Source organism: Ambystoma mexicanum, chromosome 7p, assembly GCF_040938575.1.
Source record: "Ambystoma mexicanum isolate Mex_15411 chromosome 7p, UKY_AmexF1_1, whole genome shotgun sequence".
Lineage (NCBI taxonomy): Eukaryota > Metazoa > Chordata > Amphibia > Caudata > Ambystomatidae > Ambystoma > Ambystoma mexicanum.
The window spans coordinates 448,540,545-448,556,248 of record NC_090939.1 but is presented as its reverse complement, the minus strand read 5'-3'; the positions used below and the strand labels follow the sequence as shown (position 1 = coordinate 448,556,248).

The window sequence follows — 15,704 nt, the reverse complement described above, 5'->3', positions numbered from 1 at the left end:
CTTTATATGCTCTCTCCTTCCTTCCTTCCCTTTTCCGCTCTTATCTTTCTCGAACCCCATCAATGCCCTTATCATCCAGCTTGAGTAATATATGTCCTCCCATCCATTTGTTCTGTACTATTGTTATTCCCTTAGCTTTATCCTTTATTTATTTCTGCTTCTTTCTCCACCTCCATTTGTTTATCTTGTCTGTCCTTCCTCTCATCACGTGGTTTACTTTCATTGCATGTCGAGATATATTAACGTTCTCTGTTTTTACTCTCTTCCACATTGTCCTCACTGTTATAAGCAAGTGGCTCATATGTCTGAGTAACGTACCCCGCTGCTGCTTTCAGTTCCTTGAAAGGATAAAATCCCTTTTGGTCTGTATCCATGCTCTTGTTTTCAGTAGGGGAAAGGGGAGCCAAAGGTGTTTTATCCTCCCCTTTATGCTGATTAAGCATCCACTCATTCTCCGCTGGATCTTCTTGCTCACTCCGATACATCTTCCATTACTCTAAAACACCCAACCTTTTCTGTAACTTTTTTCCCTTATTTGTATCATGCAAATACGTTGTCCTATCTCTCAAATACTTTTTTTGACAACAAACCCCCCGGAGGCCACGGCATGAGTATCTTATTGGTCGCCCTTCGGAACCATTCCGAAGGATATTTGCTTATCTTAGCTGTGTATCTTGGCAATGCCCTGCATAAGTGTAAGAGAGGAGTATCTCCCATGATAAGTCGATCTCGGCTGTCTATACTTACCCAATTTTTTTATTCTTCTCTTTATATTATCAAATATACAACACTGATCAATTTGAGCAGGTACCATCAATTGCCACTTGATTACCCAAAAATCAAAATATTATCCACTTTTAAAATTCTACACAAAAATATTCTTTTTGTTCCTTCATTTACGCTTTCTTTCACTTTTTAATATCTCGTCATTCTACCATTGACATTTTAAGAGTCTCCTCTTTATTTATTAGTTGCCTTTGATTTTTATCCTTCTGATTGACGTTAATCTTTTGATAAAAAGAATCTAATAATCACCTTAATTTTTTAATATCATTTTATATCCACTAGTTTAAACACAACAAAAGCTTTATACTGACATATTTATAACCCCCACACATGTGCACTTTAATACAATTTCCCCAGTGTATGCCTTCTATTACTATCTTTAGTAAATGTATCTCATCTCATTTTTGCCCCATTTTAGAGCTTGAGACACACTCTTCTTGTTGGCTTTGCCTCAGTATCCTTAACACCCCTATTTGGAGTCTTTTTAATGTGTAGCCTTCCCTCCCCTTGGAACCGGGAATCCGGGTATTATATAAAATGATTTACAACACAGTCCCTCCCCCTTATTTTTGCCACTTTCACTGTTCTACTATCCGAGGCTCCGCTCGTGTCCCTTGCCATCGGCTCTCCCTCAATCGACCAGTTCACCTTTCGTCCATGGGGCACCTGCGGGGACCGGACAGGAATTTCGTCAAAGTGGTACCTGCCAACCGTATCTTTTTCACGTAATTTGTTACGTGCCGTTCTCCACAGGAAGCTCAGCGGTCTTCTGGCTAATGGCAGGACCAGCCAAAAGTCTGAGAATTTGGATCTGGGCCTAGGTCGATTAGACCAGAACCATCCTCTGCTTACCAACATGTGCTCTAGCATCTTCAAGTGTCTCTTGTGCTAGATGAAATTACCAATAAAGATCTGAGACCAAATAACCTGACAGATTCAAGGGGTATGGCAAAGTGCTACTTTATTCTCAGGTTAAATAAAGCAGGGCCAACTGACGAACATCAGACAGATGCTTGCACACTCACATATAAATTTGATTACACAGAGGTCTTATACCCCAATATGCATCATCTATGACATCATCCTATGTGGCAAACCATAAAACCTATTAGTGGGAGGGATTGGACTAGGGGGAACATCTCCACATATAGAATATATATGCGTTAGTACTTAATTGGCTGTCTCTTATCTGTAAGAAAACCCTCAAACTACCTCTAAATACGTATAATACTGATTATAGCAAACAAAATGGCAGCAGATTGGTCTATGCCACATTGCATAGCAGATTGCCCATTAGGCCCACTGATTGGGTGGCATTCTCACCCTACCTTGGACTTTCGGCTCGGCTCGCAGCACGTAAGAAAACCGAAACCCAGTGGCTTGGATCAGATTACTCTCCACTTTCCCAATGAGTCCATTATCTCTCATCAGACCGGCCATGAGCCAAAGTTTCCCGTTTGTAGTTGACCTTGTAGCCTATTCTCCGTTCTAGGACATTCAAGGGAGTGAAAGCACATCACTATATTCATTTGAGGCTTAATGAATAGCCCTTGTTTTCGACTTCTGAGTCGCATGTGAAGAGTCCACAAATGTCAATTACAGCCCTTATTTACAGCTATTTGATTTCATCATACTGGATGTCGTTGCTCCTCTTGGCCTCTAGAGACTTCCTCACTCTACCTTGTCTAGACTTTATACACTTTTAATTATACAATACTTGACACTTGCACATGTTTTCTTCTGTTTTATTATTTAAGAGAAATATGTCTCATCCGTGGCTTATCCTTGTGCCTTCCTTTGTGCTTTGCAGCTATTCTTTATAAATAGCATCCTTGATCCCAAGCCAACATTGACTCCTCTTTGCTTTGCACACAAAGCTGTTCTTCTGGCCTCTCCTGGACTCTTTAACCCTGATCGGCTTCGGAGGTAGTTGAATTGAATATTTACACGAGCCAGCATCCATTTTCAATAGTGGTCGTCCTTAGCACATTATTTATTCCTCTATGGCAAGCATCTATATATCTCTTCTATCTTACGTTACTGCATATTTACACTTATTGGTCAGCAAGTTACTTTATCTTCTTTTACAATTATGATTACTTTATCATTTCATACCTGTTTCTCTCATCGCTTCACTTATATCGTCACTCTTCAGTATTTTCATATGATTTCAGCATCTCTTCATACATCTTCTCCATGACATCACTCTGCCCTCGTCAGATTTCACTCGGCTCTCCATGATGTCCAATGGTGCGTGCTGATATCCTTCCATATGGCATCCTTCAAGACTTTAAGTGCAAGGGTACATTCGATACAGTTGTCTGAGTGCATATCGTCTCTCATGCACTCGATGAGGTATAGGCATAACAGATGGGGTTTCACAGACAGCCCTTCTCCTGCTGTTCTCCTGCTGTTCCAGTATGAGGGAGTGAGAGGACGGGAGCTAGGGAAAATGCATCCACCTGCTCCTATACAATCCAAACTCACCTGTAAAACAGCTGTTCCTGGGAAAAATTCTCTGCAACCAGCATCATTAGCACATGTCCTTGGGTCCTGCTGGTTCTTGAACCAAGGGTGTAAACCCTTCTTGGGGGTCCCCTCTGGTGTCTCATATGGCTGGTTGTTCCTCCCACTGCACCACTGGGGTAAAAGGAGAATTTACCTGACTATTCCCTATTACCACAACATACCTTTGGGCTTTTGCCCCATTATTTCCTATACTAGATTAGTGTCTGTGTGCGTCCAACTTCTGAGCCCAAGGACAGGACGTCCCCAATGGACAGGTGCAATGACAAAAAGAAGCTTTATGGCGTGGATGCATTTACAGATGGCAAGACTTGGAAAGTGAACACGGCTCAGACCAGATGAGAGCGAAACAGTAGTGGTGGGGAAACCCCATGCCACCTCCCTTTCTGGGGGGGGGAAGGAGGTGGGGCAAAAGACCTACTCATGGAACGCATACACCTGGAGACCAGCAGGGGAACTGTATCTAAAAAGGAAGCAAAACAAAAAAAACAATGGAGGAGACTTGACGTATCTCTTAGGCCTAACCTGGGGCAAGGATAAACCAACCAAATAGCTGCAGTCAAAGATGGACAAGCCCAATACAATCACTGAGAAGCAGCCTGTCAAAGTGCAAAGTGAGTGGTTTAATGGAGTCCATGTGGGTGGGGAAGTGGCGACTGAAGAGTTACAACTCTCGTTCGGGAATTAACATTCCTTAAGTGAGTTCAAAAACCAAATTGTGATGGTTGGAGTCTTTGGGAGCTTAATCAGAGACTTCCTTTTTATGCTCTCGGGAGCGTCATGGAAACAAAGTATTGAGTGATGGATCTAAAGACTGTGATAACAGACCTCTAAGACAAATTCAGAAGCTTGGCAGCCACTGCCCAAGTCCTGGATGCTAGTTAGCAGTTGTGGAGGGCCGCTTGAAGAGTTGTAACCTTAGTGTGGTCAAGATAATTGAAGGAGATGAAGAACTGCTGATGGGGCTGTCCGTGGAAAAGTGGGAACAGGATGTGCTCAAACTATCAAACTTCTTAACAATGTGTAGATCTGGGGGCGTGGCTTGGACGGCCATGTAAGAGGTCGCACTCTGGAGGAGCTCCGCTGATCCTGTTTTGATCCTGATGGAGGGGTACGTCCACGGGGGCCGGCCGACGTTGGAAATCGATGTCCAGGTGTGTGAATGCCACCACTACACCCGGTGAAAGTTTGGGACGTCTGTAAGGCTTAGAAACCGAAATAAATGTGATTGACTGGGACGAGCCCTGAGCAGGCGGACAAGACAAAATGGCGGCGACACGTTGCGAACACCGAGGATCATGAAGTCAGTGTCGCGATCACGAGTGCAGGACCCTTGGGTCCCTTTTCTTGGAGACTAAAACACATGAGCGCCGCCTAGGACGCACGGTGGCCCAGCGAGCGGGAGAGCCGAACGGATGTGGCTGTGATGACAGGGCCGTGGGCCTGGTGGTTGGGGTGCTCCGGGCGTGTTGGATGCCCCATGGTGTGGTGGGTCAGGCTTTGGGCATTGTGTGGCGTGACTCCCCCTCGGTGCCTGGCGGGACGGGCCCCCGCCCGACTCATACAACAATATGACCACGAGAGGTGTGAAACCCAAGGCCAAACAGCCCACGATGGAGGCTTACGCCAAGTCCCCCCCAGGGGCGGAAGGAGGCAAGAACAAAGAGACCCCCGTGACGACCGCAGAGTCACCTGGCACGATACAGGAGGTGCTGGCGGCGATTGCGGACTTAAGTGTCATGGGAGACCAAGTTGGGCCTCGCCATGAAAGAGCTACAGGAAGGCTTAAACCTCAAGATCGGTGCCGTCCAGGAGGAGGTGAATCTGCTTAGGCTGGATGTGAGGGCGGTCTCGGAGCGCACGGGGACCATCGAGAAGGAGACGGCCACGAACACGGCAGATTGCGCTGCTCATAAAAAGGAACTACACGCCCTTGTGCAAAGGGTGGGCAACCTGGAGGACAGAGCGGAGCAGGCGGAGGGACGTGCCAGACGCAACAATATTCGTATCGTGGGCCTACCTGAAGGAACTGAAGGGCCAGACCCCACGGAATTTGTGGAATCCATGTTTTTGCAGGAGCGTACCGGCGGGGTATTGACCCAGGGGTTTGCAGTTGAGAGAGCTCATAGGGCCCTAACCAGGAGGCCGCCTCCCGGGGCCCCCCCGCGGCCGGTGATCGCGAAAATTCTGAACTACCGTGATCGCGAAAAGATTCTTGAATTCTTTCGAAAAGGGGGAACGATTGACAGAGGATCGGCCAAGATCACGGCCTACCCTGACTACACGCTACAAGTACAGCGGAGTCGGATGCACTTCGGAGCGGTGAAAAGGAGACTTCGTGAAGCTGGCCATCGCTACATGCTACTCTACCCGGCCAAATTGAAAGTTTTCTACAGAAGCAGATCCCTGTTTTTTGAAACACCAACTGAAGCGATGGACTGGCTAGACGCGCTGGGCAGTCCTCAAGAATCGGGCATCCAGGCAGAGACTACGGAAGATAAGTAGCTTATGGCTGGGCCGCCTGGGGCAATGGGGTCGAGACATTGGGACTTGAATATAGTCATTTGTATGGTATGTGATGCGTATGATGTGGTGCTGACTGGCTGGCCCATTGGGCGTGCCTACCCGTGTTTACTTGATTGGGAGCTCCAAGAGGCTTCCTTTGTCCCCAATAGTAATATATCTAGTTAGTTAGGTCGCTGTTAGATCGGCGACGCCCCGCGGGGTCCTATTCCTTGTAAACGGGATAAGACCAGACGCGGGTGGGCCTGAGATCCAGGGATGGAGCTGGGCTTTTGTTGGGATGGGAGGGGTTGTTTGCTGTGGTGTGTAGTTGGGAAACGGGGAGGGGGGATGGGGATCAAGGGCGGAAGAGCCGGCGGAGTGTTAGACCAAGGGGGTATTGTGGGGAGGGCGGGGCTGAATACAGACCAAACCGATGGCATCGGATAGTCTTCGCATAGTTACCTGGAATGTCCGAGGCCTCAATAGTTACCTCAAGCGAAACAAAGTAATGCTATACCTGAAGAGGATGCGGATAGACATAGCCCTGCTACAAGAGACCCACCTCACCAGGGAGAAGTTGGAGGTGGTCATGAGGAAGTGGAAGGGCAAGGTAGTGGGTGCCACGTACTCGGCGTATGCTAGAGGGGTCATCACCTGGGTGGCGCCGCACGTGCCGTTCCGGGTGCTCGACTCGATAGTGGACCCGGAGGGTAGGATGGTGGCGATAACAGGACTCCTGGAGAACAGGGAAGTACACATCCTCAACCTGTATGCCCCCAATCATGATACTGCAGCCTACTTTAGATCCCTCTGTGGCAAACTCGGCCCCTTGGTAGGGGGTGCGATGGTGTGGGGTTGGGACTTCAATTGCGTCTTAGATCCCAAAATCGACCGGTCCGCTGACACCAAAGGGAAAATGTCGCCGGCGGCCAAGGCGCTCGGGACTTTGCTAGGAGACTTGGGACTGGTAGATGTGTGGAGGAGACTCCACCCCACGGAGAGGCAGTATTCGCACTATGCGGCGCCATACGATTCATATACGAGATTGGATTATGTGTTTGGAACTGCCGAGATAGCGGGCGAAATAGTGGAGGCGGAATACAAAGCTCGAGTGTTGTCGGACCATTCGCCCCTGGTGGTAGAGTGGCGACACCAACCCCCGAGGCCTCGGGTCCCCACATGGAGGCTCCGGTCGGAGGCACTGCAGGATGAGGGATTCCGGGAAGACCTGAGGGTTGCCATCGGGGAATATTTTGAGATAAACACGGGTAGTGTGCATTCTGCGGGAACTCTGTGGGAGGCCTTTAAGGTAGTGGTGCGCGGAGTGGCCATCTCCAAATCCACGGGACTTCAAGGGGGTATCGGGAGGGAGCTTCAGGACACCAAAAGGGAACTGGAGAGCCTGGCTCGTCTCGAGAATGCCACTCAGGTAGACAAGACTAGGATGAGAGACCTTCAGGTGGCGTGCAGCGCTCTTTGGGACCGACTATGTAGACTGAACCATAGGAAATACACCGAGCGGCTGCACGCGGGGGGCGACAAGCCAGGCAGACTGTTGGCCTGGCTGTACAAGAGTGAGTCCCCCCGAGTGGTTATTCATGAGATCCGTGGTGAGGACGGTGGTCTTCGCAACACTCAGGATGGGGTGAACGAGGAATTCCTCAGGTTCTACAAACGTTTGTATGAGGACACTGGGGAGGACAGGAGCCAGGACATCCTGAACACACTGGAAGACATTGGTCTGCCCACCCTAGACGACCCGGAGCGGGAGGAACTGGACGCCCCTATCACTTCTGATGAGCTGGAGGTGGTGATCCGGGGCCTCCCCATGTGTAAGGCACCTGGAGCGGATGGCCTGCCTGGTGAGTTTTACAAGGTGTACGTGCAGGAGCTGCTGCAGCCACTGCTGGCCTTGTTTAACAAGGCATACGAACAGGGAGAACTCCCGTTGTCCCTCCGTGAGGCCATGATTGTCCCATTACTAAAACCAGGCAAGCCGGCTGTTGAGTGTGGATCTTATAGACCTCTGTCCTTGCTAAACCAGGACAGCAAAATACTCACGGCGGTGCTGGCCAACAGGTTGAAGAAGGTGATTGGCAGGCTGATCCACCCGGATCAAACGGTATATGTCCCAGGCAGGAATATCAGTGATAACCATAGGAGGCTGCACCATGTTATTGACCATACTAAGGATGACACGGGCGAGATGGCGGTAGTGTCGCTGGATGCCGTCAAGGCCTTTGATTCAGTGAGATGGCCTTGGCTGAAAGCGGCCCTGCAGGGATACGGCGTGGGCCCTGGTTATATCAGATGGGTCCAGTTGCTATATAGCAGCCCGGTGGCTAGGGTCAAGACTGGGGCCACAGTCTCGGATGCCTGGCAACTTAGCAGGGGGACCAGGCAGGGATGCCCTTGGTCACCCATGTTATATAAACTTGCGCTGGAACCGCTGGCGATATGCCTGCGGCAACAATACGGAGAGGTGGGCATTAACACTGCCAGCGGCAGCCACTTGATATCTCTCTATGCGGACGATATGCTGTTGTACCTACGCTACCCGGAGGAGAACCTGCAGTACGTACTGGAAGTACTGGATCATTACGCTGTCCTCTCGGGCATATCAGTGAACCCCAGGAAGTCTAGCCTGTTCCCTTTGGGTGGGTACAGGGACGTCCCGTTGGAGAGGCTGCCTGAGTTGCCAATACCATGGCGGACCGACCCGTTTAGGTACCTGGGGGTAAATATTTACCACCGGACTGAGGCGGTACACAAGCATAACACAGAGAGAGCCATAGAGGGGGTCAAGAACAGCATGACATTCTGGTCCAGATTGCCCCTGTCCATGATGGGGAGGGCGGCTTTGCTGAAAATGGTGGTCCTTCCCAGACTCCTGCATTTCTTCGTGAACGTCCCGTATTTGATCCCTAAGAGCCTATTTGTACGACTTCATAGTATGTGTAGGGGCTTCGTGTGGGTAACTCCAGGAATAGGGTGGCCCTGTGGAAGCTCCAGAACCCGTACGAGAAGGGGGGTATAGGCTTGCCCAACTTCGAACTATATTATCTGGCGGGACAACTGTTGTATGTGGCCAGGTGGTTGTCTGATGAAGATTCGGCGGAATCTAGGTTGCTGCGTGAGGATGCGGCCCCATACTTCCTGAGAGAGGTGGTGTGGCTACAAAGGAATAAACTGACAGGAAGAGGGTGGCTATTGAGGTTGGGATGGGAGGTCTGGCACAGAACATGGAAATTGATGGGGGAGTCAGAACCACTATCTTGGCAGGTCCCGCTGGTGGCCCTGTGCGAAAACGACACCCAACTGTTTCACTCTGTCCGTAGGCACTGGGAGCCGGTAGGCCTGGCCTCGCTTGGGGACATATGGAGGGAGGGGGAGGCGCTGGACTTTCAAAAGTTGCAGGATGAGACGGGGGTGCACAGAGGCCAGTACATCACCTATGCCAGGCTAGTAAAACGAGTACGAAAGAGATGGCCGGAGACGGCACTGGCAGATGATCCTGATGCCACCCTTGAAACTATGTATGATGTCTCAGAGGGTGGGCATGAAATATCACGGATATACGAACTCCTCAGAACGAAGGCTGGGAAAGAGTTGCCCCAACTGAGGCATGAATGAGAGGAGGAGATGGGTGAACTCATGACGGAGGGTCAGTGGAAGAGGGTCCTGGGATATCATAAAAAGGTGTCCCGAAATGTTCTACATTACTCACAGGGCCTACCTGACTCCCCAGAAGATCGCACGGTTCGGAGGCTCGATCACTCAAAAATGCCCCAGGTGTGGGGAGGTGGAAGCTGGGTTGCTACATATGTTTTGGGCCTGCCCGGAAGTGTATAGATTTTGGGAGGAGGTCAAGATGAAGCTCGCAAGTGGGGGAGTGGTGTGGACGTGGGATCTGCCTGGTCATGTATGCTTGGGATCTTCCCCAGGCCCAGACACTTTAGGCACCTGAGCAAGCTGAGGGACCTGGCATATGTTCTGGCCAAACGCAGGATTGCCTTGAACTGGAAATCGGCTAGCAGGCCGAGAGTGGAACTATGGTGGGCGGACCTTATGAGGTGGGCGGAGGCTGAATCCGTGGTTTGGTTTGAAGCGGTCACTAGAGGGGGCGAGGAGGAGATAGGGCCCTTGCTGGCCTGACGACAATTGGTGGCCTCTATGACCAACCCACAACAGGGTTTGGACGAATCTGAGAATTCGGAAGATGTGCCTACGGACAATGTTTCTCCTGACGGTGCCCCGACTGAGGATACAAGGGAGCCGGCTCTGGCTTGATGGGGGGTGGGGGGAGTTTTTTCTTTTGTGTTTTCTGTAAATAATTAACAGTTGTATTGTGTTGTGTGTTGTTTGTTTTTCTAAAATATAAAATCAATAAAATATTAAAAAAAAAAAAAACAATGTGTAGATCTCAAAATAAACCAAAATACGATTTTAGAATGAAAGGCAATGTCAGTAAAGCTGCAGTAAATCGGGTTAGGCTAGGGGTATAGCCAGTCACGTTTGTTGGTCATATGTTTGATTTGTGAAGAATGAGTAAGATAGCTAGAAGGCAACTGGTGGAAGGAATAACAAAGATGTAATAATTGCCAACTCAGGAAGTGGCAGGCTGATATTAAGCTTCTGACCGGTAAACCGCAACAGTGTCGGTGCATGAGGACAGCTGGCACAGGGGAGGAGTAGCTCTAGTGAGAATTTGCTCTCGGTGGAGTGAAAAAATAAGTCTTTTTCTAGAATATGAACAGTCCATCTCCAATTGAAGCTGTTCCAAGAGTGTGTTTGTGAAGGTAGAACCCTTGATATTCAAAATTCTGCCTTTGTATATCCTGTATCTATTAGGACAGATAGTGGGCAAATTGAAGTTAGCTGAGCACAAACTAGTCCCTAGGCAATGTCAAATTGCTTTACTGTTGCTGTGGTGTTCGGCAGGACTCAAGCCGCATTTAAATGTATTAAGCTAACTGAATATGTGGTGAGGCTGAAATGTAAGTATTACCGTTATTTTTGACTATGCAAACTACAGAAAAGAGGGTAGAAACATATTATGTTCTTTTTCAATTGATTTTTGATATGTTATTATTTCCAGCAATTGCCTTCTTAATGGTTTTCTGCCTTTTAACCTCAGTTTTCAGTTGGCTTTACTGTTTTGCTCACTGGAACCCCTGTTCAAAATAGTCTTGAAGAACTCCATTCGCTTCTCAGCTTCATTGAGCCCAGCACGTTCCATCAAGAGAAAGTTGAAGAATTTGTTCACCGTTACCATGGGATTGAAAAGAACACTAAAAAGAGTAAGGCATTTTTCACACTTCTTTTCTAATTAACGTGCTGTCAGGTCTTGATGCTTGGGAGCTAGTTTTCTTGGAAATGGCCCCTTATTTGTCTTTACACGGTAGTGCATGGGTGCCTGAATCCCAGTATGACCAATCGACCCCACCCCGTAAGAATACATATGCGGTAGGGGGCGATGCTCCCCCACAGGTAGGCATTACAGGCTTCGGGCGATCATGGGTTGGGGCCAGGCAGTGCCAGTCATGTGAGTGACAAATCTAAAATGAAAGCAGTGGATATGACAATGCATTCCTGAACCTACCAAGGAAACAAAGCCGCCTGAAGTAATTGACACCCCTCATGGAAGATGGTCTTTGGGTTTGCGGACACTTGGTGTAGTGCTGGGTCTGGAGTCCTCAGTTGCACTGCTTAAAGCTAACTCAGAAAGTCAAAGCATTAAGGTCCAGAGATGCCTGGTCTTGTGGGGGAAAACATGTGGGAAAAACAAATCCATTACTTGAATCTCCCAGTGTTTCAGTGTGTACGGTAAATCCATTGTCAGATGGGTATTTGCAACAAAACCTTTGCAAAGATGCTGCATGTTCATTGTCTGCGTTTTGTGTAATAGTTGGATGACAATTGCATGCAGCTCAGCCAGCAAACGTTTCACCTACGCATCCCCAATGATTCCTTTCTGGCTATCCCTTTGTAATGACTTGGGTCATAGATGTGTGTTCTGTCTGGTGGTGCCCATCCCTTATGTTGATTACTATCCATATCCACGCCCTACTGTTTTGGTGTTGCCTCTTCCCATCTCAACCAAGGACTCCTATCCCTTTTCAGCCTATACACACGATAAAAGAGCCAGCCAGGTAATGTCATGTCAAATCAAATCAAGCTGTATTTCGGTTTCCACCATAAAAGCGCTCGCAATATTTCACAGTATGAAGGCTAAAAACGGAATTATAACAGGATTACCAATTAATAATCAAGGTCCACAATCAAGAATACAAATAATGCAGTAAACCAGCAGTCATTTGGGCTCAAATGTTTTCCTCCTAAGAAAGGCGAGTGTTAAAAATGTTGATGCTCCAAACAACACCAGAACGGCAGTGTTGGTTTTCAATAGCATAAAGACTTCACTTCTAAATCTGGTGTGGTACAAGTTAAGAATCAGCTTAAGCCATTGGCGCCTGGCAGCTTCATGCCAGGGGCATGTAAATGGGAAATGCAATTCGTCTTGTTCAAGCCAGGTAATGTATCGGAGTGTCAGCCTAAAAGGGGTCAGGTAAGCACTGGATCCTTCCGAACGTGGGACGAGAGGAACAAGGGTTTAGCCGAGGGGCAACAGATACCTGGCAAATACTAACTTCATCTCAGAGTCTTAGTACACACATATAGTTTTCTGTAGCATCTTGAAAAATGGCCGTGCATCAATCTAACATTTCGTTGCATGATGCACAACAGCCATAACATGACTGTGAAATGCTTTAGAAGATATGTCCACTGCTATTGAATGTTTCATAGATGCAATTTGCTACAAACGTTCCTTTCGAGCTCCAGGAGCATTTTACAAGTCTTATGAATAGTTTCGTTAGAGCCACTGAGAGGCAACAGCAGCACGGTCCCAATAGTCAAGATGACATCATTGAGGTGCATGAGATCCCCATTCTTCTTGTAAATTCCGATTCCTTTTTCCTGTGTTGCTCAGCTAGAGGAGAGGATACCGGGGCATTTCCGTACTAATGTCGTGGTTGAAAAAGGTTGTACAATTTGTCATATGTCTTTATCTGGTTGCTAAGGCAGCCATATCTTAGCATCTGTGTAAAAGCATTGCTAGTGGAGCATTGATTGTTTGCCAAAGAAAAAGAAATGTATTATAAAAGAGCAGGGGGGGCATAGTATAAAACAGGCAACCGGATATGAGGGTTTTTCTTTTTTAAAAAAAATCTTTTTATTGGGATTTCATAATATAACAGTTGAAGTCAGTAAAACAATGCTCATAGCTCAGCTGTTGCGTTGCTCCCAACACTTGTGGGTGTGCAGATTGTTCAAGTTAAAGCAACAAAACATAACTAAACCTCAACACAGAAGCCTTGTAGCCTTCCCAAGTTAGCCAGCCACTCGCCCGGTAGAGCAGCCCATTCCCTTCTGCATGCCGAGGAAGCCAAAATCTACATGCGATCAAACAACCCCATACTCCTTAGTCTGGTGGGGCACGTGAAGTCCTTGTTTAAGCGTTTGAGCGAAGGATAGAAAGCAATTCCATTTTCCAAAAAAGGGCTGTACCCCATCGTTCAAGAACTAGGCCACCTTCTCTGCCGCCATTACAGACCACATGCGTGACCACCAGTCAGCTGCTGTGGGTGTTCTTGGCGATTTCAAGCAATCCGCAATCGTGGCCTTGGTTATGAGAAGCATGGTTCGAGGCAGCGGGATGTTTGTACAATGTTTAACCCCGGCCCTCCTCCCAAAAATCCAGAGTGCACTACCGGATCTAACTGCAGTGTAGCCCTGGTGACACTATATTAAGAATGCTCACCACCTCTGACCAATGGGCTACCAGCCTTGGGCAACCCCACCATATATGCATATAAGTTCCATCCCTGCCACACACCCCCAACACTTCCCATCCTCTTCCCCCCCCCCCCAATCATATGCTGCAGTCTATCTGGAGTTAAATATCCACTGGCCAAGTATTTGAAGCCCCTATCTGCATATTGGACACTATTAGTAGCTTTTTTCAGGTTTCCCCTATGAGGGTTTTTCACACCATTTTGAGCAAAATAATTACGCACTGCTGCAGCAATGCTTTTCCACCAATAAACCATTGCAGTGGTTTTCGCAGCAATGAAATGACATGCAACCAGTCCGCTTGTGCAAGACCCTTTACTATTATTTCTCCAGTATGTTTGTGGAAACATGAACACATATTCCCCTATTTAGTCCGTCTAATAAAATGTATCTAGTTTGGAGGTGGCCCATGTAGACTGCTTTAGAAGGCATCGTTGACATTAGGCAAAGAAAGTATTGGCTTCCCAGTTGTCCATGAAAATATGAGGAAAGTTCTTCTTCTGGGTACAAGTTACTTTATTTTAGCCTGAGGGGTTCGTTGCATTGTTCTGATTTTGTGATTGTAGGAAAAACGATGCTAAACATTTTGCACTTGTTCAACACGTGTATTGCCTGTCATCATTACCATCTATTGAAACAATATTCTGTCTAATGCACTAAATCCCACAAAGGTGAAAATTAGAGCTACATCAGTGAGAAAATTGATTTGGCGTTGTTGCTGCACTGAGAGGATGAAGGCATGACTTTGTTCTTATAGTCTAATACTTGCAGAAATGAAACTCACCACAAATATTCTCGTCTCTGTAAGGAGTCGGACACAAGGTGGTATGTTTTTGGGTAAAGACTTTCATTAAATGATAAAAGGCCTCATTGTCCCTATATCTAGAATTGTTTTCCATACATCAAAAGAAACTAGTTAAATTATTAGGCATACCTTCATCTTCCGTCTAGACTACGCCAAATCCCTCTATCTCGGCGTCCCTGCACGCCAGCTCAGGAAACTTCAACAAATCAAAAACAAAGCAGCCAGATTGCTCCTTTCCCTCTCGGCCAGAGAACAGATCACCTCCGCACTCAGAACATTGCACTTGCTCTCTGTTAGCCTAAGAGCAACTTTCAAAGCCATGTGCATAACACACCAAGCTCTCCATAATGCAGGACCTAAATTCCTACAGAACAAACTCATCCACTACCTGCCCCCCAGAAATCTCTCATTGGGCTCAGCTCTCCTCCTCTATATTCCACCTCACCACTCCACTAGAGTTGTTGGCTCGGCTTTCTCTATCCTATATCCCACCATCTGGAACACTCTTCCGCTGCACCGAAAACGACCTCTCCTCCAAAAAAAACCCATCAAAACCTGGCTATTTACTGTACTATCCTGAAAACGTCCCAAAAACGTTGAATCCTCAATTCAAGCATATGAACATTCACCTCCAGGTGGTGCTGGCTGCATTTGCAGTGACACCGACCTCCAAGCACCTGGCAGCGCCGGCCATTTTTGCGGCAGCCAGAACCACACACTGTCATACAACTATAATGACCCTGTTCCCCACAAGCACCACTAGTTGAATCACAGCCCTCATATATGAAATGTCACAGGATTGATAAATCACTGCACATAGCATGTACGGGAAAACAGGCAAACAAAGTTTGAGAAACACAGTGGTGTAATAGAATCACCACCATCGCAATCGGACAGATTGGGATGCACTGCAGGAAATTGTCATAGGAGGTTGTGCCCCCAGGTCTATGTTCCGAACCAGTAGGCCGGCTGGGGGTCCGCCATGCAGTATTACAGGGGGGCAACCAAGAATCAGCCCAACATCGCTCTGGAAGGAATGGGGGGATGGGCAGGTTTCGCACTTATATGATCCATTGGATGGGCCTCCCATGGTAAAAGTAACTTCTGAAAGTGTTCAGTAAGCGTTCTATATCTGGGTAGACACACCACTCTATCCACCTAGAAGAATCTGGAAGAACAACCTATGCGCCTTTTGTGGCAACTAGTTGGAGCATGGATTGTCACTTTT

The 15,704-nt window shown here is 47.7% G+C and overlaps 1 protein-coding gene across 1 annotated transcript in view; it reads left to right on the top strand.

Annotated features, from left to right (window-relative positions):
- CHD1L (chromodomain helicase DNA binding protein 1 like) overlaps positions 1 to 15,704 on the top strand; it is a 1,245,724-nt gene that overhangs the window by 145,863 nt on the left and 1,084,157 nt on the right. The window contains exon 7 of the mRNA XM_069636461.1: positions 10,955 to 11,117. Within this exon, the coding sequence (XP_069492562.1) occupies positions 10,955 to 11,117 (163 nt within the window). The remainder of the gene's footprint in view (positions 1 to 10,954; positions 11,118 to 15,704) is intronic.